The following is a 21,841-nucleotide window of genomic DNA, read 5'->3' as shown; positions in this document are numbered from 1 at the left end:
AGAGAACGTTCGATTTTAGAAGTGGGTTTAGGCAAAGACGTCTTATTAATGGTCGGAAGAACGTTTCGTCGGTTACAAGGAAAGGAAATGCGTGAAAGGAAAGGTACCGGAGCCTCGAAGACTTTACCGGAGAGATACGACAAGGCAAGATAACAAAGGTAAAACCCTAATCTAGCCGCCCAGTGTGTATCAGTGATTTCGGATCCCCTTTACGTTGCATCTCCCTCACCTTATATAGCTAACCTCATGCTCTCCCGTGACCTATTTTGCATCGTCTTCGTGGGCTCCTAACTCGCTGGGCCGAGAAGCTCATGCTGTCTCGGGGAGCCGTTAAGTCGGGGACACTTAGCCGAGGAGTCGACCGAAAGCTCTCCCATATTACGCCGAGAGACACGCGCTTCGAGCCATCACGCCGAGCCATCGTTGCGTCCTGAGTGGGCTGGGCCGTCTGTTCTTCGGGCCTTGAGGGATGGTCGAATTCACCCTCTACAGTAAGTCCCCCCAGTTCATCGAGATGAACGTCCTGTTGAACTTGATGAATTTAGAAGGTTAATGGTTTGGAAGAACAGACGGGTCGTCCTGAAGGTATGTTATCAGATCGGGCATCGCGAGGCACCGTTAAGTATTTTCGCTTTGTCGGGAGGTTTAATCAAATCTTAGCCAAACCGGTTTTGGTCTGGTTAGATCCGATTCTACCCCAACCGTTGGTTTGACTTGGAGTTGAAGCCGGTTATTTCGGGAAGTCGAAACGACGTTTCGATTTCTTAGGCGGCTAAATATTGTTCCTAGGCCCACGTAGGCCCATGTAGATCAAATGATGACACCTCAGGAAAGCACCCCCATCTCTCCCCTATAAATACTTGCCCGCTTCTCATTCTCTCTACTCTTCTCCGCGTTATCCAGGTACTTTCTCTCTCTTCCCCTCCGCTTCTCTCTCTAGGTTGTTGTTGTAACATAGATAGCGATATGTCGTCTGGTGGGAGGTTATCTCGTAAACAGAAAGGGAAAGAGGTCGCGACCGTATCTCGTCCCTCGAGAGAGGTGAGCGAGGTTCCACTCGAAGAATTCGAACGCGTTCATCACGACGCGATGATGGATACCGGGAGTCTAGATCTGTCTCAAAGGATCCTAGTTTCCGAGTCTGCGCGTTCATACTGGCAAGAAGTAAGGGGAAACCCAGCCGAGCCGCATGCTTGCGAGAGAGACGGTTATGGCGGTGCGAGAGACGGGGTCCTTCCCGATGACTATATGCCGACTTGCTACTATCCTGGAGAGATCTTCGAGGAACTGCCGGCAATAGCTCCGAGTTCCTGCGCTCTCCAGATGTGAGTGGTCAGGCTTGGGAGAACGTTATGAAGACACAATCACCTCCTAACAGCGTGAAGAGGCTCCTGAGGAAATGTCGTGGATTAGGGGTGACCTTCTTGATTCTCTCGGCAAGCCAAAGGCCTTGGTTACCGCCAGTTGGGTATCAATGTGTCTACGAATCCTATTTTCGAGACGATACAAAGCTTTGGTTCCCAATTCCTCGACTAGTCACGGCATATCCGAGGTGCCGAGAGGCAGCGATAAGTCAGTTTTTGAACGGTTCATGGCGTATTGCAGTTGCTTTGATGGTTATGGCTGCCGAGATCGATGTCTCGCTGAGCGTTCGCGCCTTCGAAGAGTTGACGTCAGTCAGTTCGTTGGATGATGGCCTTCTATCGATAAAAATGCGACCAAGCTACAACGTGATAGGGGGCATCCTAATAAGACGCTCGATTGGCAGAGGTCTTATTTCTTCATTAAATGCGATGACTCTGCCTTCGAGGATCCTCCAGACGACGACTCATGTGTCTTATGGAACACTTTGCTTGGTAGAACACCTTCGTTAACTCGTATCATTTCTTCGTATACTAACTGCCTTTTATTTTCGTTGTCTTTTTTTCTTTGCAGCTGACCATCCGACTTCTCGCGAATATCTGGAAGAATTTCTTGCGGGCGCTCGTGCTGTCGCGAGACTCGCTCAAGAGCATTGGGGGAATATTTCTTGGGAAAGGGTCCGCCGTTCGATTGATCGTATTTCCAGGAGTAAGCCCATTCTTTTTCTTGTTCCATCATGGACTTTTACTCTTTCCTTGGTGAATGAGTCTTTTCTCTCCATATATCCTTTGCAGGGGATTGGGATTCGAGTTACCTTCCCTCGGCTAACAAGACCAAGAGACGGATCTCGCTGTTCACCAGGGAAGAGCAGTAGAAGATCAACGCAGTAAGGAAGATGAGGGGCCTTCCGGATCTGAGTGCTATGATGGCAGCAGAGCTTGGCTTGTCAAATGCTGAGCCGTCGGTGCCTTCTAACGAGTTAGTGGCTGATGACACGACCCTCGCGAGTCTTGACCATTGCGAATCCTCGCCTGGTGTTGTTGATGTTGCTTCTAAGAAGAAGAGCAAGAAGAGGTCTCGTGATGAGTCGTCTGTAAATGATGATCTCGAGACCCTTCTAGAGGAAGGTGATCGTTCGGAGGCTGCGGAGCCGTCGACAAAGAAGAGAAAGAAGAAGAAGCAACTATCTTTGGAGGATGACGTCATGAATCAAGGTACCGAAGTTGCCCGCTCCTCTGCTCCATCTGATCCAACTGACGGGCCCTCTCTTAACTTGGCCTTAGCGGATGAACCTCGGAACGTCTCGCCCGAGGTTCCACTTCAGAAGAAAAGGTTGAAGCAAACTGGTGAGCAGGGGACGACCAAGCGCCAGGTTCCCTCTGTTTCTGTTCCATCGAACCCTGGGGCATCGGTCCCCGGTTCATCGACTGGTGGTATTTCGGTCGTCAGGAAGACTTCGAGAGTCCAGTTTCCTGACCGTGTTTCGTTCGAGTATGACGGGCCAACTCCTCTCATCTACGCTCCGCACAGATGTGCGGAACTGTTTAGTCAGATCAAGTGCGACCCAAAGCCCTTTCCGCCAGTTGCTGACTTGATCTTTCAGGATGAGTATGTTGATGCTGCTCGCACAAGTTGTTGGTAAGACTCTCCTTCGGCTCTTTCGTTTCTTCCCTTAGATACTTATTTTGTCTCTTAAGTGTTTTGGTTTTCGTGTCTCGCAGTGCGATGGGGTTTCAAACTTCTTCGTTGAGAAATATGACTCCGCGCTGAAAGAAGCGCTTGCTGAATCAGAGAAGCTGAAGAAGACAGTGGCGAGCAAGAGTAGACTTCTCCGCTGAAAGAAGGCGGAATGGCAAGGGGAGTTCAAAAAGATGGCCGAGAAGCGGGACCGCGCGGTTGCTCGGAGGAAAGCTCTGAAGAAAATAGCTGACGCAGCTGAGGAGGAGCTTTCCGTTGCTCGTTCTACTATCGAGGCTCTGGAGCTGCGAAAGGCCAATCTTATGGAGGAGATGGGAGTCAAGGTCGCGGAGCATAAGAAAGAACTGGACCGCCTTAGGGACTCTCGTGTTTACGAGGTTGCGAAGGAGAGGGTAAGGGTCGAGACCGAGATGATTGCGAAATCAAACAAGCATTTCGGGAATCTGCGCGAATGGTGGACTCGCTGTGGACCTTTTGACACGGCGCGGTTGCTTCAAAGTCAGGCGTTCGGGACTAAGAGCGGCCTCGAGGTTTTAAAGGCTAGTGGTCGCGACAATCCTCAAGAGACTATTGACATGTTTGCAGCCCGAGAGAAACAGTTCGAAGAGGAAGCCTTGAAGCTTGATCCCGGCGAGATCCCAGAGGCTGATTTGGTCCTTCTCCACTTCGCCTCGACTCTCAGTTCGTCGATATGCGAGCTTTCGTGGGTCTCGATCCGCATGGGTCCAACGTACGCTTGATCGATCCGAGGACTGTCGGGGTTCTCCAAAGTCCTACTGATCGTCCTGGAACCTCGACTGCTCCCTCTCATTCCGTGGGAGATGATTCATCAAAGGCTGACGCGCCGGCTCTCAACTCACAAGCCATTGATGAGGGAGTAAAATCTGTTGGGAACCAGGATGGGAGCAATGTTCTTGAGATCTCTGACTCCTCCGTTTCTAACTCAGAGGATGGTCGGGGTCGAGAATCGGACAAGGGTGACGCCGGCGAGGAGGTCGATGAGGGGCAGAGTGGAGAGATAATCGGTTCTCAAGTGAACCCCTCCGAGAATCAGCTTGAGGTTCGTGGGAGCGAGGCGATCGCTCGTGTTGAAAGCGTCGACGCGGATCAACCCGTGTGCACCTCCCTTCCTGAACCGTCTCTTGATAGTCATGCCGTAGCGTAGGAGCAGGCTAAAGACCCCGAGAAATGACTTTGTTGTCCCTTTTAGTTTGAAAGAACCTTGCTCTTCTTTATGTATTATGACTTGATCCAGTGTAGTCTTTCGTTTGTTAAGACTTTATCTAATTCTTCTTGTTTACGAATTGTGCCTTATTTATCTTGCTTCTTGGGCGTTTGATAACTCGAGGAGTCAAGGTCCGAGAAGGTGTAGGTCTTGCGCTAGTTTTTAGGAAACTCAGTAGATGTTTTGACCGCTAGCGATTATAGAGTATGTGATTCACGCCGTATCGAGACAGTGACATAGTCGTTTTTCGACGTTGACTCATACGGGCTGCGAATTTAACAACTCGTGCTCGGGTGTCGTTTGGTCGTTTATCAAGTTTCCTGATTTGCTTGACGTCGTATGTCGATTTGTTACGAGTCAAAATAGGATAACTTTAGACCGTGAAAGATAATTTTTAAATGACAACGGTTCCTAACTCGAGTTCAAAGTAATTTCTAAGCGTTCGGTCAGCCAAACCTTACTTGGCAAATTATGAAATGGATAGGAGTCATCATTTCGGACGTATCAGTTAATACTGTGATATGACTGGATTCCCGCGAGTATGTGTCTGATCTGGACATACTCGCCTGTGGGGTGAGAGTGCCGGTACGTTTGTCTCGAGATGCTGAGGCGAATCTCATGTAGGCATCGCATGGACTGCGCGACTTCTCGGGGAAGTGTGTTTTTTTTTGTGTTACGGCTGGACCCCTTAAGGCTGCCTACGTACCTCCTTTGTAGAGGTTCAAGCCATTCATAGTTCTTTGTTTTCCGAGTAAAAGTGGCTGAGAGCGCATTTACTCGGGGAAGTGTTTTTTTTTGTGTTACGGCTGGACCCGTTAAGGCTGCCTACGTACCTCCTTTGTAGAGGATCAAGTCATTCGTAGTTCTTTGTTTTCCAAGTAAAAGTGGCTGAGAGCGCAATTAGTCGGGGAAGTGTTTTTTTTTTTTTTAAGCAAGTGAATGTGACCGTTGGTCGTTCATCTGCTTTTGGTGCTTTTAGTTGTGGAAGAGTCGAAGGTGCTTTGAGTTCCAGTCTTGCGGCACCGCTTCGCCGGTTGAAGTTTCGAGGTGGTAGACTCCACGTTTTACGATCTCGATGATCTTGTAGGGTCCTTCCCAGTTGGCTCTGAGTTTTCCGGTCTTTCATTCCCTAGTGTTTTCGAACATCTTCCGGAGGACCAGATTTCCCAATTCGAGGGGGCGGGACTTAACCTTCTTGTTGTAGTAGCTTTTGATCTGGTGCTGATAGTTTTGGATACGAAGCAATGCTTGGTCGCGTCTTTCTTCTATATCATCCAGTGCGTCAAGGAGCATATCTTGGTTAAGTTCGACGTTCTGCAGCATTTTGGAACGGCGTAAACTCGTCACGTTTACCTCAGCAGGTGCCATTGCTTCGACTCCATAGGCCATCGAGAAGGGGGTGGCTTTCGTTCCTCCGCGAGGTGTTGTTCTATGGGACCAGAGGACCCCATCCAGTTCGTCGGCCCAGCAACCCTTCTTCAAGTCGAGTCATTTCTTGAGTCTGTCGATGATTGTCTTGTTTGTGGACTCGGCTTGACCGTTGCTCTGCGGGTTTCTCGATGTGGACATGTTGAGCCGAATTCTCCATCTGTCGCAGAACTCTTTGAGGTTGTGGGAGATAAATTGGGAATTGTTGTCTGTGACTATCTCATATGGGAGCCCGTGCCTGCAGATGATGTTTTTCCAAACGAACTTCTGCACCTCCTTGTCGGTAATGCTGGCGTAGGCTTCTGCTTCCACCCATTTAGTGAAGTAATATGTTAAGACTAGGATGAATCTCTTTTGTCGAGAACTCAGCATTGGCCCGATGATATCCATTCCCCATCGCATGAAGGGGTATGGCGCTGTCAAGGTATGGAGCAATTCCGTCGGGCTGTGTATGGTTGAAGCGTGTTGCTGGCACTTGTCGCATTTCTTGACATAGGATTCGCAATGCGCGTTAATTGTTGGCCAATAGAAACCGAGGCCTTTCACTTTTAGTGCGAGAGCTCGTCCTCCTGAATGATTTCCAGCTGCTCCTTCATGTGTTTCGGCCATGACCAGCCTTGTTTCGTCTCCAAAGATACACCTAAGGAGTACTTTTGTTGCAGTCCATCGATGGAGTGTTCCATCCATGACAACGTAATGCGCACTGCGTCTTTTGAGTCGTCTTGCTTCCCATTTCTCTGTAGGTAATATGCCATCGGAAAGATAAGCGATGAATTTCGTTCGCCAATCTTCGAGTTGACCTTCCGTTGTGCGGGGTTCCCCTTCGTCGATGTCCATGGCGTCGGTGATAGATGCTGTAATGGCAAGTTGTTCTGTCACTGGGCTGATGCTTTGCTTCTTGATCCTATGTATTGGGATTGTCCTTTTTACCTGATCGTGTCGCTTACTTCCAAGGGATGTGAGTGCGTCCGCACATACGTTCTCTCCGCGAGGGACTTTCGTTAGCTCGAAGAATTCTAAATCTTGTGTAAGATCTTTGATGAGTTTTAAGTAAGCATCCATCCAATCGTTCCTGACCTCATAGTCTCCGAGAAATTAACTCACCACGAGTTGGGAGTCACAGTATGCGTTGACCCGTTTAGCTTTTACTGCTTTAGCGAGATGAAGGCCTGCGATGAGAGACTCGTATTTGGCTTCGTTGTTGGACGCCGCAAAATCAAAACTGAACGATTGTCGGATTAGTTCGCCTGTCGGTGACTGGAGTTGTACGCCTGCCTTTGAACCTTTGTTCGTAGATGAACCATCTACATGCAGTATCCAGTTCAGACTTGGCAGCACGAGATCTTGTTCTAGCTCCGGCGTTAGCTCGATCAGAAAATCAGCAAGAACTTGCGACTTAGCTGATGTGCGGTTCTTGTACACGATGTCGTGTTCGCTAAGCTCCACTGCCCACTTTGTTAGCCTTCCTGATTGGTTGGTATTTTGCATTACCGTCCTAAGGGGCTGGTTGGAGAGTACCTCGATAGTGTGCGACTAGAAATAAGGTCGGAGTTTTCTTGCCAAAGTGATGATGGCGAGGGCCATCTTTTCTAAGGTTGGGTATCTCGTGTCTGGTTCCGTCATTCGCTTGCTGATGTAGAAAATAGGTTTTTGTTCACCACAGTCTTCTCGTATTAGGACGCTGCTAACTGCCGAGGAGGTGACGACAATGTATATGGATAGAGTGTCCCCGACCTCGGGCTTCGACAGAACTGGAGGTGTCGTGAGGTAATGCTTGAGCTGATTGAAGGCTTCCTCGCATTTTTCGCCCCAGATGAATCTCTTATTTCCCCGCAGGAGTTCATAGAACGGGAGGCACTTGTCTGTGGATCTTGAGATGAACCTGTTTAGTGCCGCAATCCTTCCAGTTAAACGCTGAACCTCGCGGGTGTTCTTCGGGCTAGGGAGATCGAGGATTGCCGTTATTTTTTTTGGGTTTGCTTCGATTCCTCGCTGGGTAACAATGTAACCTAGGAACTCTCCAAACGTGACAACGAAGGTGCATTTCGCCGGGTTGAGCTTCATCCCGTACTCGTTCAGCGTTATGAAGCAGTCTCGTAAATGGTTGAGATGGTCCTTGGCGCGAAGTGATTTGACCTGCATATCATCGATGTAAACTTCCATAGTGTTGCCGAGTTTGTCGGCAAACATTCTATTGACCAGACGCTGGTAAGTCGCTCCTGCGTTCTTTAGGCCGAAAGGTATGACCTTGTAGCAATACGTCCCTCTGTCCGTTATGAACGCCGTTTTCTCGCGGTCGTCCATGTACATCATGATTTGATTGTATCCTGAAAAAGCGTCCATAAATGTTAGGAGCTAATTGCCGGCAGTCGACTCCACCAGACGGTCGATATGCGACGGTCGATATGCGGGAGAGGGTAACTGTCTTTTGGACAGGCTTTGTTCAAATCCGTGAAGTCAACACAAATGCGCCACTTCCCGTTTTTCTTTTTAACGACGACAGGGTTTGCTAGCCACTCTGGGTACCGTACCTCGGCGATGAAACCTGCGTCGAGCAACCTGTCAACTTTCTCATTTACTGCTTTGGACCGTTCGGGTCCGAGCTTCCGCCTCTTCTGTCGAATAGGCTAGAACGTCAGATCGACATTTAATTCGTGAGATGTTATTGCGGGGCCTATTCCCTTCATATCAGTAGTTACCCATGCAAAGGTTGAGGCATTCTCTTTGAGGAAAGAAATGATTAATGACTTCATATCGTCATAGAGATAAGTGCCAATGCGCACGACCTTCGATGGGTCAGCTTCATCGATGGGAACCTCGAGGATTTCTTCCTTCTGAGGGTAGATCTTATGTATTGGTTTGGTGACCGCGTTGACGAGAGAAGGTGAATGTTGTAGCTTGACCGCGGCGATAAGTAGCTCTCTCGCAGCCCGTTGATCCCCGCTGATCGTCTGCGTTGTTCCATCTTTCCCAGGAAACTTAACGCATTGGTGATAGGTGGAGGGAATGGCTTTCATGGAGTGTAACCAAGGCGTACCGAGGATTGCGTTGTAGGGCGCCTTAGCCCGGATAACAGAGAACTTAACAGTGCGGGTCACATCGCCTGCGTAAACTGGGAGACGAATTGTCCCAATCATTTTTTCCGAGGAGCCATTGAATCCCGTGAGAGTGCGTGAAGAGGGCTTCATGTCACGTAGGTCGACCCCCATCTTGTCGAGCGTGTCCTGAAAGATAAGGTCGACTGAGCTGCATGTGTCAACGAGAACCTTCGTGACCTGGCATTTGCCAATTCCGATATCGATTAGGTGCAGGTCGTTATGCGGCATGCTGATGCCGTGAGTGTCGGCCGCCGAGAAAGAGATTTGATGGTCTGCTTCGACTTGCGAAGGCCACTTTTGGGCGGTGATGGCTTGTCGCCTATAATCTTTAACTGCTCTTACCGAGTCCCCGCAAGGAGGTGAACCACCCATTATGACGTTGAGGTGCGGGGTGTTCGTAGCTTTCATCAATTCCCGTTGCGCTTGTCGTTTCGCTTCGAGGCACGGTCGTAAATCATGTTGCTTGGGCTGACTAAGCTTGGCGCGCAAGTCTTCAGCTTTGGAGTTGATCTGCTCATGTAAATCTGCGGCTGAGGTTGAAGGTGTGGAGCAGCTCCGATGCGGGTAGTCTTTCTTGCTTTAGACTCGTCGAGGGACGTCCTGAGGTCTGCCTCGTTCTTTTGTACCATTTCGGCCTTCCGCTTCAGAAAGGTGCGTAAGTCTTTGGAATCTGTTTTTCTGCCCAATTTTTCGCGCAAGTCCTTCGGTACCGACGGAATTTCGTCATCCGAGGAATCAGCCTGTCGAGGGAGTATCATTTCCACCCGTTGCCGGTTCTTAGGTGGTTCTTCATCAGTTGATTCTCCTTCGAGGTTGAGATTTTTTATTGTGGCTCTCTCTGGATTAGCTTGCTCTTCTCTCTAAGGGGCTTTTGCTTGAGACTTCTGAGTTTTCTTCTCTTTGTTTTTGCTCCAACTCTTATTGTTCTTCGGCCTCTGCGGAGAAGACTCTATCTCGATTTCCCGCTTTCGATGGACTTGAGGAAATGTCCGTAAAGAACTTTACAATCCTTTTGTGTCGTGTGATTTGACTTCATGATAAGAACACCATTTGCTCGGCTCTGCAATACTTGAGCTTGTCGGTTCAGGAGAACTAGACTTCTGCTGGTTGGTGTCTCGATCCCAATGATTCCATCCCTTCTCTCGCACCACAATGGCGGAGCCTGAGGGTTCTCCATCGTCCACGACGTTCATATAACCCTTCTTCTGGTTGGGCTTGCCACCTGTAGAATGTTGGCGTGGTTCATGACGAGTGTCGTTCGTCCGGGCGGGAGTCTTTTTTGCCGCTGCTTCTTTCGCCGCCTTAGCTTTGGTATCTTCCTCCATTCGGATGAAGTTTTTGGAACGAGCGATTGCATCCGGTACAGATCTCGTTGGGTGTCGGTAGAGGTCAGCCCGGAATGGCGAATTAATATGGAGGGTATTCATCAATCACTCCACGGCTATGTGGTCCGGTACGTCGACTTTCGAGACAATAAATTTGAACTTTTCCATAAAATCCTTCAAGCTTTGCCCGTTTGCATGGTTGAGGTTCCAGAGATCCGTGGCGGTGGCCTCCTGTCGAGTGAACATGATGTAATTTTTGAGGAAAGTCATTGAGAGGTCGTGAAAACTATCGACCGAGTTCTCCTGAAGGCCAGTAAACCAGTTATGAGCGATGCCCTCTAGGGTTTCGACAAAAAGTTGACAAAAACCGGCGTCTTTTTCTTCATCAGAAAGGTCCGCGCGTCGCATCGCGCTATTGAAGGATGTGACGTGAGCAGAAGGGTCGGAAACACCGTCGAAGGTCGGAAGACGGAGCTTTTCCATCTTTCGGAGACGAACCTTCGTTATTTTCTCAGTGAACGGTGTCCGGAGAGACTCTGCGAGGACCCGCTCGATCTGGGGAGCGGACGTAGTTACGTGATGAATCTTGGAGTTTATATCGAGAACCGACTGTTTCAACGCGGCGAGCTCGTTTATCGTTTGCACGTCAAGACCCCAGGGGTTTGGACCACGTCGTCGTCGACGTCTTGGTCGGCAGCTTGCGTTGGTGCTGCACCAGTCGCTCTCTCTGTGTTAAACAGATGTCTTCGGTACTGCACCGTCGAGGCTTCCACGTTCGCGACGAGAGGAGCTAAGATCTTTGCGAGCGCTGCGATTTGATCTGTTGCCGCTTTCTGGGCTGCATCTTGCTGCGCAAGGCGCGCCATGATAGCTTCTATGGAAGCAGGTGGAAGTGGCGTCGGAGTCGCAGGGAAGGATGCCGGTGTTACTTCAGGAGCTTCACGCTCTTCTCCAGAGGAAGAGTCGTCGTTACTTGTCGCCATCTTACCGACGTTACTTTGCTAAAGGCCCCACGGTGGGCGCCAACTGTTTGATCGGAAAACGATTTAGAACGAGAGAACGTTCGATTTTAGAAGTGGGTTTAGGCAAAGACGTCTTATTAATGGTCGGAAGAACGTTTCGTCGGTTACAAGAAAAGGAAATGCGTGAAAGGAAAGGTACCGGAGCCTCAAAGGCTTTACCGGAGAGATACGACAAGGCGAGATAACAAAGGTAAAACCCTAATCTAGCCGCCCAGTGTGTATCAGTGATTTCGGATCCCCTTTACGTTGCATCTCCCTCACCTTATATAGCTAACCTCATGCTCTCCCGTGACCTAGTTTGCATCGTCTTCGTGGGCTCCTAACTCGCTGGGCCGAGAAGCCCATGCTGTCTCGGAGAGCCGTTAAGTCGGGGACGCTTAGCCGAGGAGTCGACCGAAAGCTCTCCCATTTTACGCCGAGAGACACGCGCTTCGAGCCATCACGCCGAGCCATCGTTGCGTCCGTGGGCCGGGCCGTCTGTTCTTCGGGCCTTGAGGGATGGTCGAATTCACCCTCTACACTTGAGTTTCTCACTCATCTCATATGCTTGTAAGTGGCCCGTGACTTCACCAAAATCCATTGTGTCAGTGTCTAATGCAGTGTCCATAGCTGTATTCTTGGATTTAAGCATCTGAGAAGTTTCTTCCAAGCTTTTGTCTTTGTATGTCTTTCCCATTGTTTGTGCTTCATTTGCTATTGCATTCAGTTTTCCACTGAGTTCCTCAAGTGATTCATTTTCCTCCATCTGCAGATTTTCAAACTTAGATGCAAGCATATCGATTCTTGATCTTTTCACATTTGATGATCACCATTTGTCATTACTAAACAGGACCCAAGCAAGTCTCTCTTTCAATAAGATGCAATTAAAGTGTTGAAAACAAAACAATGGTCAGAAGTATGCTGAAATCTCACATTTGTTAATCCTGCACAATGGTATCAACAAAACAAGTGAGAATAATGAAAGAAAACAAAGTACAACAAGTCAAGGAAGTTGTTGAAGTTTTACTGTTTATTTTGAATTGTTCAAGTTCTTGAAGTTGCTTGTTTCTTTTGCTGAAAAGTGGAGGTGTCTAGAGTGGTAGCTTTATGGGGCTCTATAACATATTAACATGTGTAAGGGTAGAGAAAACAGAGTTCATTACTCTGATTTTCTTATATGAATATGTAGTAGATGTTGTGCAAAATGAGGAAAAAATCAGTTTCTCCATCTCATCTTATGCTATCTACTTGATTTCATCTCATTCCTTTTTTCCTCTCTCTACAACAAAGTGTGTTATGTTTTTCTTGTTAGAATAAGAACACAAAACCAGAAAAGAGTTTTTTTCTTTTCAATTTATAAAAAAAAAAATTGGGGGAGTTTTGGTTTAAAGCCCATACATTTTTTTTTTTTGAGAAAAGTTGAAACCCATACATCATCTCTATATGGAGACCGAAGCCCCTCCCACGCCAGCTTCATAACTAGTTTATTTTCTAACAAACTTCCTGTAATATAAAAATAGATCTAGTAAGCAACATCCTCATCCTCCTTTATACTCAGAAGACCTGAGACATCGATCCACTCAAGCTGAATCTCGACCTCTCCACACTCAACGTTCTGGAGCTTAAGGAACATATTCTGGACAATCTTTCCTTTGTTCCACACAATCTTGCTCTCTTCTGATAGACAGTTCTGCCTGCTTGCCTGTATCTTCATTATTACAGTTCCTTCGGGGAGTCCTCTGAACTGGTTTTGGATCCTGATGGCTTCAAGGAATGGATCAATGTGAAAAAACGCATCTCCCATCTTATCATCTCTTGAGAACCAGTCCCTATCGTAAACCATCTGTATCATCACAAAAATAATACCCACTTTCTTGTTATGTTCTGTTCTGTTTCTCAAAACTTAGAGCAAGTTGTTGTAATGTTTGATCCACTTACGATTTTGATAGGAAGAACTGGATCAGAAATAGAGAGTGTCAAATCTTCGTTCCATTCTGGATTCAAATTCTTTTTCACCACACGAGTTCGTACTTTCTGTGTCAAAAGAAGAAAAACATAACACCATATATTCAAGTGTAAATTTGTACATGTAAAATAAAATTGATCATTTTATATGGGTGTGACAAGGTCAGAAACAAGAACTACTATTTTGAATGATAAAATCAAATCCTAGGAATTTCTCATTAGTAAAACTCAACTACATTTGACATGTTGATACTTAAAAACTCGCGTTGCATCAAACCTATAATTGAAACACGTATGTATGTTCTGTCTCATTTTTTTTTGTCTCATTATAACACGATAAGTTTTTATATTCACTTTTTAACTGAAATTCTCTCATCAGATACATCAGAAAATCTGAGCAAGACAACCAGATTGGTGACCAAAAAGATCCATATTAAAAAATAAACGGGACAACCTTGAATATATACGGAACCTAAGAAACTGAATTACAAACTCGAAATTCGTGAAAAGTTAGGAGTCTGGAATAATACCTGTTGACCCATTCGAACAATGACGTAAGGATCGCTACTCTTAGAATCTCTAATGGCGAGATTAACACCTCTAATCACATGAAGTCTTAGAAGGCCTAACATATTCTCCATTTTCGGTTTTTTCCTCTCTCTTTCTTCAGAATGAAAAGCTTTGGTATTTCAGAAATTTAGATTATAAAGAAATTGGCTTGACCGAAAATTTTGTAATTGACTGACATCGTAGCCTCTGAAGTGACTTGCTTCTCTTATAAGCACCTTATATTCAGTCAAAACCAAAGAATAGGTCTTCTGTTCTATTTTCTCTTTTTCGAAATTTCTTATATTTACGAATTATTTAATTATATTTATTTTCTAAACTGATTTATTTCCTTAAGACGCTAGAATGTGTGATAAAAAAATGACTTATTCTTGGGTTCACCTCCTAGGGTGAACCTCTAGATTCACCAACCAATAGATTGTGTTATTTCATATTCGATATCTTTTAAAAAAGGAAACAAAATATTTTCAAATTATATTATCTTTTTTAAATTAAAAGGTAAAAATAAAAAAATAGTAGTAATTACAAAAAAAAATATTTTTAACGTCGTCAGCAAAACATTAAACCCTAAATCCTAATTCCTAAACCCTAAATCCTAAACCCTAAACCCTTGGGTAAACCCTAAATTCTAGGATAAATCTTAAACTCTAAATCAAAATCACTAAACACTAAAACACTCAAGGGTTTAGGGTTTAGAGTATTAGGGCTTAGTGTTTTTATTTAGAGTTTATGATTTATCCAAGGCTTTAGGGTTTACCCAAGAGTTTAGAGTTTACCCAAGGGTTTAGGATTTACCCAAGTGTTTAGGGTTTACCTAAGGGTTTAGGGTTTAAGATTTAGGGTTTAGGGATTAGGATTTAGGGTTTAGTGTTTTGGTGACGACGTTAAAAAGATTTTTTTTTAATTGTTTTTCAGTAACTACTATTTTTTTTTTTTAAACATAATATAATTTGATAATATTTTATTTCTTTTTTTAAAAGATATCGAATTTGAAATAATGAAATTCTATTGGTTGGTAGGGGGTGAACCCAAAAATAACTCTAAAAAAATTACTTTACATATTTAGCTTTATATATATAGATATGCCCAAAACGATAACATTCCATATTTACTCCAAATCCCTTCCAGGCCTTGAAGCTTTTACTATCACGCGGCTTGCACGCGTCAATCAGTTCAGATGGGGTTTAATTCTGATAATGGTTCATTGAACGAGTGCTTAAACCCGGGAAAAAATAGATGTTAAATACGAGTATATAGAAGATTACATACTCGCATTAGTAGAAAAACGAAAATCTATACACAATCATAAATTAAAAAATCAATTAATTATAAAATACGTTACTGTAATTTGTAAGCAAATAACAACAATCAAAAATGATTTTTAGTGATAAAACACTCTTCAAACTAATTTTGAATTGGAAGGAAATCCCTAAGTTAGCTTCTTCTTTTTTTTTTGTTTTACCCTTCAACTTGTAAACTGTTAATGTATGTCATTCTCTTTTTACAATTTTGTGACAAAATGTGATAGACCTTAATAATTAATAACTTAAAAATTTATTGGAGGATTTTCTTCTTATTCAAACATAGTTGAAAATTATTATTAATAAAAGTCATTTTTGACAACATAAAAATCATTTTTATAAAAGTCAGTTTAAAAAAGAAATAAAAAGTGCTGAAAAAAAAAAGAAGAAATAAAAAGTTAACTTTTCTCTAAATATGATTTTCTGCTGACTACTAATACTGGCTTAGACTAAATGACTGTAAACTAACTATAGGACAATGAAAAGACAAAAAAAAAAAGCTATAGGACAATGGTAGCGTCAGTAGAAAAAGAATAGGTTGCAGAACTAATCAAAGAAAATTCCGCTATCGAATACGAAGAGTTTCAAGTTATAGAAAATTCCGCTATCGACTAGCAAATGTCACAGATTATACAAAAAAAAAGTTATAGAAAAAAAGTTAGGTTATTGAATGTGACCTTTTACCAAACGAAAACTTGCGTTAGTTGTCGGGCTTGGTAAAAAGACAAAACTTTTTCTAGCGAGAAACTCATATGAAACAAATTAATTAAACGATACTGCTGCGGGTGTTCTTATATGCCCCCACACATAATATGTCGTTGATTCTAACTCATAACACCGCATCAGTATTATACATGTACGCAACAAAGTTCCATTACTCAATCCAAATTCTAATAAGAATCTATCTAAAGAAGTGTTTCTATCCTTCTTAGGCCCATCCACGTCATCCGCCGGCTAAGAAAGTCGAGCAAGAAGACGGCTCCACGTGTCCATGTTCTGCGTTTCATTAAGTCTCCGCGTGATGGGCTTCAATCGTTTGACGTTATTAGGCTTTTGGACTTCGTCAGTTTTCCAGCCCGACGAGCCTTCCTCTCTAATCTCCTCCTTTACACCGTCTCATCTTCAGGGTTCATCCTCTCTCTACGATCTATCGCGACGTCTGATCTTCATCTTCGTCACCTAAGCGGTTCCTGTTATGGATTCTTCGTATTGAATCCCTTATTAATTCAATCAACACCAATATAGTCTTGAATGCATGTTCTTCAGCTAGGCGGTTTATCAGGGAATATAAAAAGGTAACAATTCCTCATCTTTGAAACCATCTTATCAATCTGTTCAAACAACAAAATAATTTTTTTTTTTGAGAGAGGGTTAACTCCAGAGCTTTTCGTGTGGGTTGATATGCTCTTGATGAACTTTTTAATCAAAAATTTTGTTTCACCTATTTGGGAGATGATTTCGCGTATGTTTGTTGATTGTGTTTCTATTTGTTCATGTTTTGCAGGATCCTTGATAGTCTCCGTTTTACTTCTTCGCCTTCACCATCAATCATCGCAGCTCCTCTGGCCGGTTAGTTTTCTTCTTCTCTTAGTGGAGCAAAATATGATCTATTATTCATATATATTGATATTCTAATTCGATTAGATTACATTCTACGCTAGATTGAGAAACTCGAGTTGGTGTTATAGATGAGCATTTGGGGTTTCTTCAGTTGGTTCAAAGTATATGGCTGCTTCAATCTCAACAAGACTCATTCTCACTGTTGGATCCTAGGCAGTATTAGTACGCAGCAGCGGTATTATCTCAGTTTCTAAGCTCTTTCTTATATGCAAAACGTGAACCTTTTTTCTTTGGATCTCTAATTGCTTCTCTGTCTCTTTGGAACAGCAAATGCATCTGGAAATTGTTTAACCTCACTTCCATGTAATCTCAAGGTTGATGGTAGGAGGTGAAAAATCTTGATTTCTGTTTCTTTGCATTTTTCTGATAATCATTCTGAATCTCGATATAGATATATAGAGACTTGAAATTCTTACGAGATATTTTAGAAGTGATCATAACACACCAGGTAACTGAAAAGCTATTTATTCATCGCTTTATCATACTTCTTGACTCATGTTCATAGTGTCATACTTCGGCTTGATCTGCAAAGAAGTAGCAAAGGTCGTTCCTGCTCAGGTTTGTTTATCTCCTTTACAAGATCTATAGTTCATGTGCTGGATACAATTGGTAGTATAAGGTATTCTCTTTATCTTTTCTTTCTAGACCCTGGCTGCTACAAACTTGGCTGATCAAGGACTGACGGAGACCATGCAGAAGCTTCTCATTGTAATGCAAAGACTAGATGACAAGATTGGTCTAATGCTTGAATCAGACGGCGAGTTCTTCAACAAAAGGTTTCTCTTAAAAAGGGGCAAACTACGCAAGTATCTATGATACCTCTTCTTTCTGACTCATAGTTTTTGGGGTTGTTTGACCAGGTGGGGCTTCTTTTCACGTGCTGGTTTGTGGGACAAAAGATACTTGATGAGACAAATCGAAAAGTACGGATACCTCTTCTCTGCTTTTTCTGAGCAACTTGTAGTATATCTCTCACACTTCCTTCTCTCAAAATTGGTTTCAGGTATGCTGACATATACACATCAAGAGTATCCAACTTCCTCAACTACACACCCTTCATGTATTTCCACTCGCAGGAGCAGGTACAAAGCTTTAGATCAAATTGTCAGAATAAGTAGTGAGGAAATGTGAATTTATGTGGTGGACGTTTATAATGTTTTTCTGTAAGCATAACTGTGTAAGTTCTCTGTAGTGGACGTCTCTGCCGCTTCAGTTAATTACTTCTGTTGTATTATATAGGTCGAAAAGCTTGGGAGAGTTCCATTGATAAACTGTGCTAAAACCAGCATGTCCCCCAAACTGATATCTGGTGACAGCGACTTCTTTGCCAACTTGGTATGCTTTCATTTCTCATTCCTTTGTTCGCAAAGCATTAGTGTTGTGAGTTGTGTTATTAATTCCTATGTTTACTCTCTGTGTAGTCTGGGGGACTCTTTTCTACATAAGTCTGCTATAGAATTTCCTTCTAAATTGTGGGATCCGTTTATAATTTCTTGCAATTCTGGCTGATTACTCCATGTTTCTGAACTGTTATAATCACCTTTTTTCTTCAAGGTTGTGGATGCCGTTCTATCAGTGAAGATGACAAATCAGCGAGGGGAGATAAAGTACCCTATCAAGGTCTGTTTATTCTCTTCTGTCAAAGTTTAAAAATAGCATCTGAAGTCAGGATGATATTTTAATCGTTAAACATTTTCTGCTTACTTACCTTATAGGGGATCAATATTCTGAAAGCTCATGGACAAAGTGCGCGAGACAGCTATTTGTTGAAAGAATATGCACTCAATACTGGCAGCGCTGCCCAAGGATGCCATTAAGAGTGTCTCCAGCCAAGATTGCTTGCCTTGACTTCAATCTTCAGAAGACAAAAATGCAGCTGGGTGCCCAAGTTGTTGTTAACGATCCACGAGAACTTGAAAAAAATCGTCAAAAAGTATTTTTTTTTACTGTTTTCCTTTAACTGCAATTGGTTTGTTAAGCGCTGGCTCAAACTTGATGTAATCTTTTATACGAAGAAGTATGGATAGATGTGTAATAGTAGAAATTCTGAAGCTCAAAGCCTCTATTTTTGTATAAATGTGTAATATTCATATTCTCTGAACTAAGTTGAAGCTGGCCTTGGTTGGTTAGCGTAATGTTACTGCTTTGATTTCTTGAGTATCTTTTGTGTGCTTCTCAGTTTCTTCTTCACAATCTTGACATCAGAAGCGGTGTGTACAAAGACTATTTGTAGAAAACATTCGCTCAAAACATAAGAGAGAGACAAACTTAATGTAAACTGTTAAATCTAGGGAAAACGGCATGTCTAATATGACTAAATATTACCATAACTTAGATATATCAACATGTAAATAAATTTTGAACTTCTTAAAAATTCAGACATCACACATTTTGTTTAAAATTTTGTTATATTTTTACATATTAAAGTTTTGATGTTTCTTGATTAAAATGGATTGTTTAAAACTTTACAGTTAAAACTACTATTGAATGATAAAAAGATTTTGATAAATACTATTTTGAATATTTTGACATGCTTAAGGAAATGTATTGAAAATGCTCTTTTAAGTTATTTTTAATTTATTTTTATTATTTTGACATATCCCCTATATAGTTTTAGCGTTTTATGATTTTTTTTTCTTTTTGTTAGTTTTTCCGATAATTTATTTATATTTTTTTTATTTGATTTTGAAATTATATTTTTTAATAAAAGTAACATTTAAGAAAACAACTAAGATATCAATTTGACACTTTTATTGGTGATTTTTATTATTTATTAGTATAAATGATATGTTATTATTTAGTATAAATGATGGGCTATTTTTTTTTTTTTTGTCTATGTAGACATTCTTAGAACCTTTAAATCAATTCTATTTTATATATTAGGTAGGTATGCGCAGGATGATGATTGTCGTGTGATGTATGTAATTATATTATTGTATATTTTCACAAAATTGAACTTGGTAACCATATAAAAAAAGAATTATTTTTTAAATTTAATTTTCATTTATGTTGGTCGGAGTTTGAGAAGACATGAAAAAATAATATTTAAATGGATTTTTTTCTTTTTTGTTCTTACGAATTTTTTGCTATTTTTTTTTTAAAATGGTTAACTCCTGTGTTACGCCTTTTGTTTTTCTTTTTCAAGTTGCAATCGAAGGTATGCCATGTGGATTTTTGTTCCTTTCCCAACTTGTAATAGAATCTAGGGAGAATTGCCAAGTGTGACTCAAAACTTGGAGTCAAACCCAAAACAATACCCCAACTTGGGTCAAAGGCAAAAGTAACCTAAAAGGCTATTAAAATTACAACTATCCCCTTGTGACCAAACAAAAAAACGGAATTTTTTTTACGTTTATACCCCTCGCAAGTCGTCTGTTTAGACGACTTAACTGAAAGTCGTCTGGACAGTTAGTCTTAAACATAATTTAAAAATTTTGTAAAAAATATTTTGATAAGTGAAAAATGGGAATTATGTAATTAACATATGTCTTAGGAGGTATAAATTAAGATATAACAAATTTCAATTGTTTTCAGCATAGATGAGTGAAAGTCGTGAGTCATGATATTCTTTAGTTTATGTTTCATCAACATATGTTGTAGTATTGTATGTGTTCTTAGGGTTAGATTTTGGAAAGCATTAAAACCGTTTTTGAAAATTTTTAAAATTACTTATGCGTGTTCATTTCTGTGTATAGTAAACACTATTTAAGTATAATTTGATTTTATAACGTGGTTAGTTAGTTAATCTAGTCATTTTAGTTTAGGGGTTCATTTTAGGGTCTAGGACGACTTAATATTTTGTCGTCTGAAAACAGACGACTAAATATTAAGTCGTCTGTTGTACATTATCAGCCAGAATAAGTCGTCTAAACCGGACCAAACCTTAAAGTTTACCAATGTACTTTTAAAGCTAACCGGATTATTTACCCAATATATAAGGTGATTTTTATTTTTTTTGTTTCATTTTTCGCAAAATTCAGAAACCCTAACAGTTCTCTCTCAAAGGCGATTTCGAATTCCCACGATTTCCGAACAAACCATCGTTCTCAACGTCAGCTATCTATCTCACTTCATTCTCACCGTTGTCGCCGCAGCTTCTTCTAACCCTAGCGCCGCCGATTCCTCTAAACCCTAGCGCCGCCGATTCCTCTAAACCCTAGCGCCGCCGCTTCCACTATTTCCGAACAAACCGTCGCCCTCGCCACCGTGGTCACAAACGTTCTCACCGCCGCTTCCTCTAAACACTAGCGCCACCGCTTCTTCTAAACCCTAGCGCCGCCGCTTCTTCTCTGTAAACCTTAGCGCCGTTTCTCTGTAAACCCTAACGCCGCTAAGTCATCAATCTCGAGGAAAAGATGAACATAAAACGTTGTCTCTATCAATTTACTCATTCTCACCGTTTCACGTTTATTTTTTCAGATCTATAACCGCAATGACGAGTACTCCAACTCCTTCTGCGACTGGAAGACTTGTAAGTAATTTAAGTCGTCTGGAAAGTCTTCCAACTGGACGACTTAGTACATGACTTAAATATAAGTCGTCCATTTGGAAGACTTTCCAGACGACTTAAATTTAAGTCGTCTAGAAAGTCGTCCAGTTGGACGACTTTCCAGACGACTTAAATTTAAGTCGTCTACTAAGTCGTCTGGACTTATATTGTTGTCTTTGATTATTTTGCAGACAAAAAGGATGGATATTCCAGAACTCCCCCGTAGGTTATACACATCAGGGGAAGAGCCAGAAGCCCACAATAGCATTTCGTATCATACGGATAACAGCAAGTTGCATACTGCTCTTAGGAAAGCTCTTACTGATGACGAATTTGAAGAGCTCAAGGAGTCGAGTTTGGGAGTTTTCATCAAGTTCAAGGAGCAGGGATTTGGTTGGGCTTCAAGGCTGGTTCACTACATGCTCAGTTTCAAGCTGGACATTAAGAAGAAGTATGAGATGTGGTCTCTCGTTGGTCCAGAACCTTTGAGGTTTTCACTGTTAGAGTTTGAAAACCTCACTGGTCTAAACTGCGAGTACATCGAGGACCTTGAGACACCAAAATGTGACGTTACCCCAGAGATGGTTTCTTTCTGGGGGATGCTGGGAGTTCATCTGGAAGCTGGGCCAACTACTGATCAGATAATAGCAGCACTGAAGAGATGCGGGGATTGGTCCAGGGAAGATCGCAAGCGGCTCGCGTACCTCTCCATCTTCACTGGATTCATTGAAGGGAGAAAGTTTTCAACCGCTACACGATCTA

At 42.7% G+C, this 21,841-nt stretch overlaps 2 protein-coding genes across 11 annotated transcripts; one reads left to right on the top strand and one right to left on the bottom strand.

The window, feature by feature from the left end:
- Positions 1-11,217: 11,217 nt before the first annotated feature.
- Positions 11,218-13,904, bottom strand: LOC106395065 (protein C2-DOMAIN ABA-RELATED 2-like). Its single transcript, XM_013835596.3, has 3 exons — positions 13,633-13,904; positions 13,076-13,171; positions 11,218-12,980 (listed from the first exon to the last, which is right to left on the bottom strand). Exons 1-3 carry the CDS (start codon positions 13,741-13,743, stop codon positions 12,660-12,662), a joined length of 528 nt encoding a protein of 175 aa, XP_013691050.1. The 5' UTR covers positions 13,744-13,904; the 3' UTR covers positions 11,218-12,659.
- A 2,017-nt stretch (positions 13,905-15,921) lies between these two features.
- On the top strand, positions 15,922-18,750 carry LOC106407339 (T-complex protein 1 subunit alpha-like). 10 transcript variants are annotated; one of them, XM_022705559.2, is made up of 12 exons: positions 15,930-16,265; positions 16,475-16,539; positions 16,659-16,765; positions 16,858-16,904; positions 16,982-17,038; positions 17,123-17,148; positions 17,236-17,366; positions 17,451-17,513; positions 17,594-17,672; positions 17,830-17,925; positions 18,145-18,210; positions 18,306-18,750. In XM_022705559.2, exons 7-12 carry the CDS (start codon positions 17,281-17,283, stop codon positions 18,405-18,407), a joined length of 492 nt encoding a protein of 163 aa, XP_022561280.1. In that variant the 5' UTR covers positions 15,930-16,265; positions 16,475-16,539; positions 16,659-16,765; positions 16,858-16,904; positions 16,982-17,038; positions 17,123-17,148; positions 17,236-17,280; the 3' UTR covers positions 18,408-18,750. The 10 variants fall into 10 exon arrangements, with proteins under 10 accessions (XP_022561275.1, XP_048616171.1, XP_022561276.1 ...); XM_022705558.2 differs by having other exon boundaries at positions 16,858-16,911; XM_013848191.3 differs by having other exon boundaries at positions 16,632-16,765; positions 16,858-16,911.
- The last annotated feature ends 3,091 nt before the right edge of the window (positions 18,751-21,841 follow it).

This window comes from Brassica napus, chromosome C6 (assembly GCF_020379485.1).
Source record: "Brassica napus cultivar Da-Ae chromosome C6, Da-Ae, whole genome shotgun sequence".
NCBI classification, from domain to species: Eukaryota; Viridiplantae; Streptophyta; class Magnoliopsida; order Brassicales; family Brassicaceae; genus Brassica; species Brassica napus.
Note: the sequence above shows the minus strand (reverse complement) of the source record. Positions and strands in the feature narration are given on the sequence as shown.

Coding starts and splice junctions, on each gene's coding strand:
- LOC106395065 (XM_013835596.3), bottom strand. CDS start 13,743: ATGGAGAATATGTTAGGCCTTCTAAGACTTCATGTGATTAGAGGTGTT. Junction 13,172..13,632: donor TTGTTCGAATGGGTCAACAG/GTATTATTCCAG, acceptor CTTTTGACACAG/AAAGTACGAACTCGTGTGGT. Junction 12,981..13,075: donor CAGTTCTTCCTATCAAAATC/GTAAGTGGATCA, acceptor GTGATGATACAG/ATGGTTTACGATAGGGACTG.
- LOC106407339 (XM_022705554.2), top strand. Junction 17,367..17,450: donor GGCGAGTTCTTCAACAAAAG/GTTTCTCTTAAA, acceptor TTGTTTGACCAG/GTGGGGCTTCTTTTCACGTG. Junction 17,673..17,829: donor ATTTCCACTCGCAGGAGCAG/GTACAAAGCTTT, acceptor TGTATTATATAG/GTCGAAAAGCTTGGGAGAGT.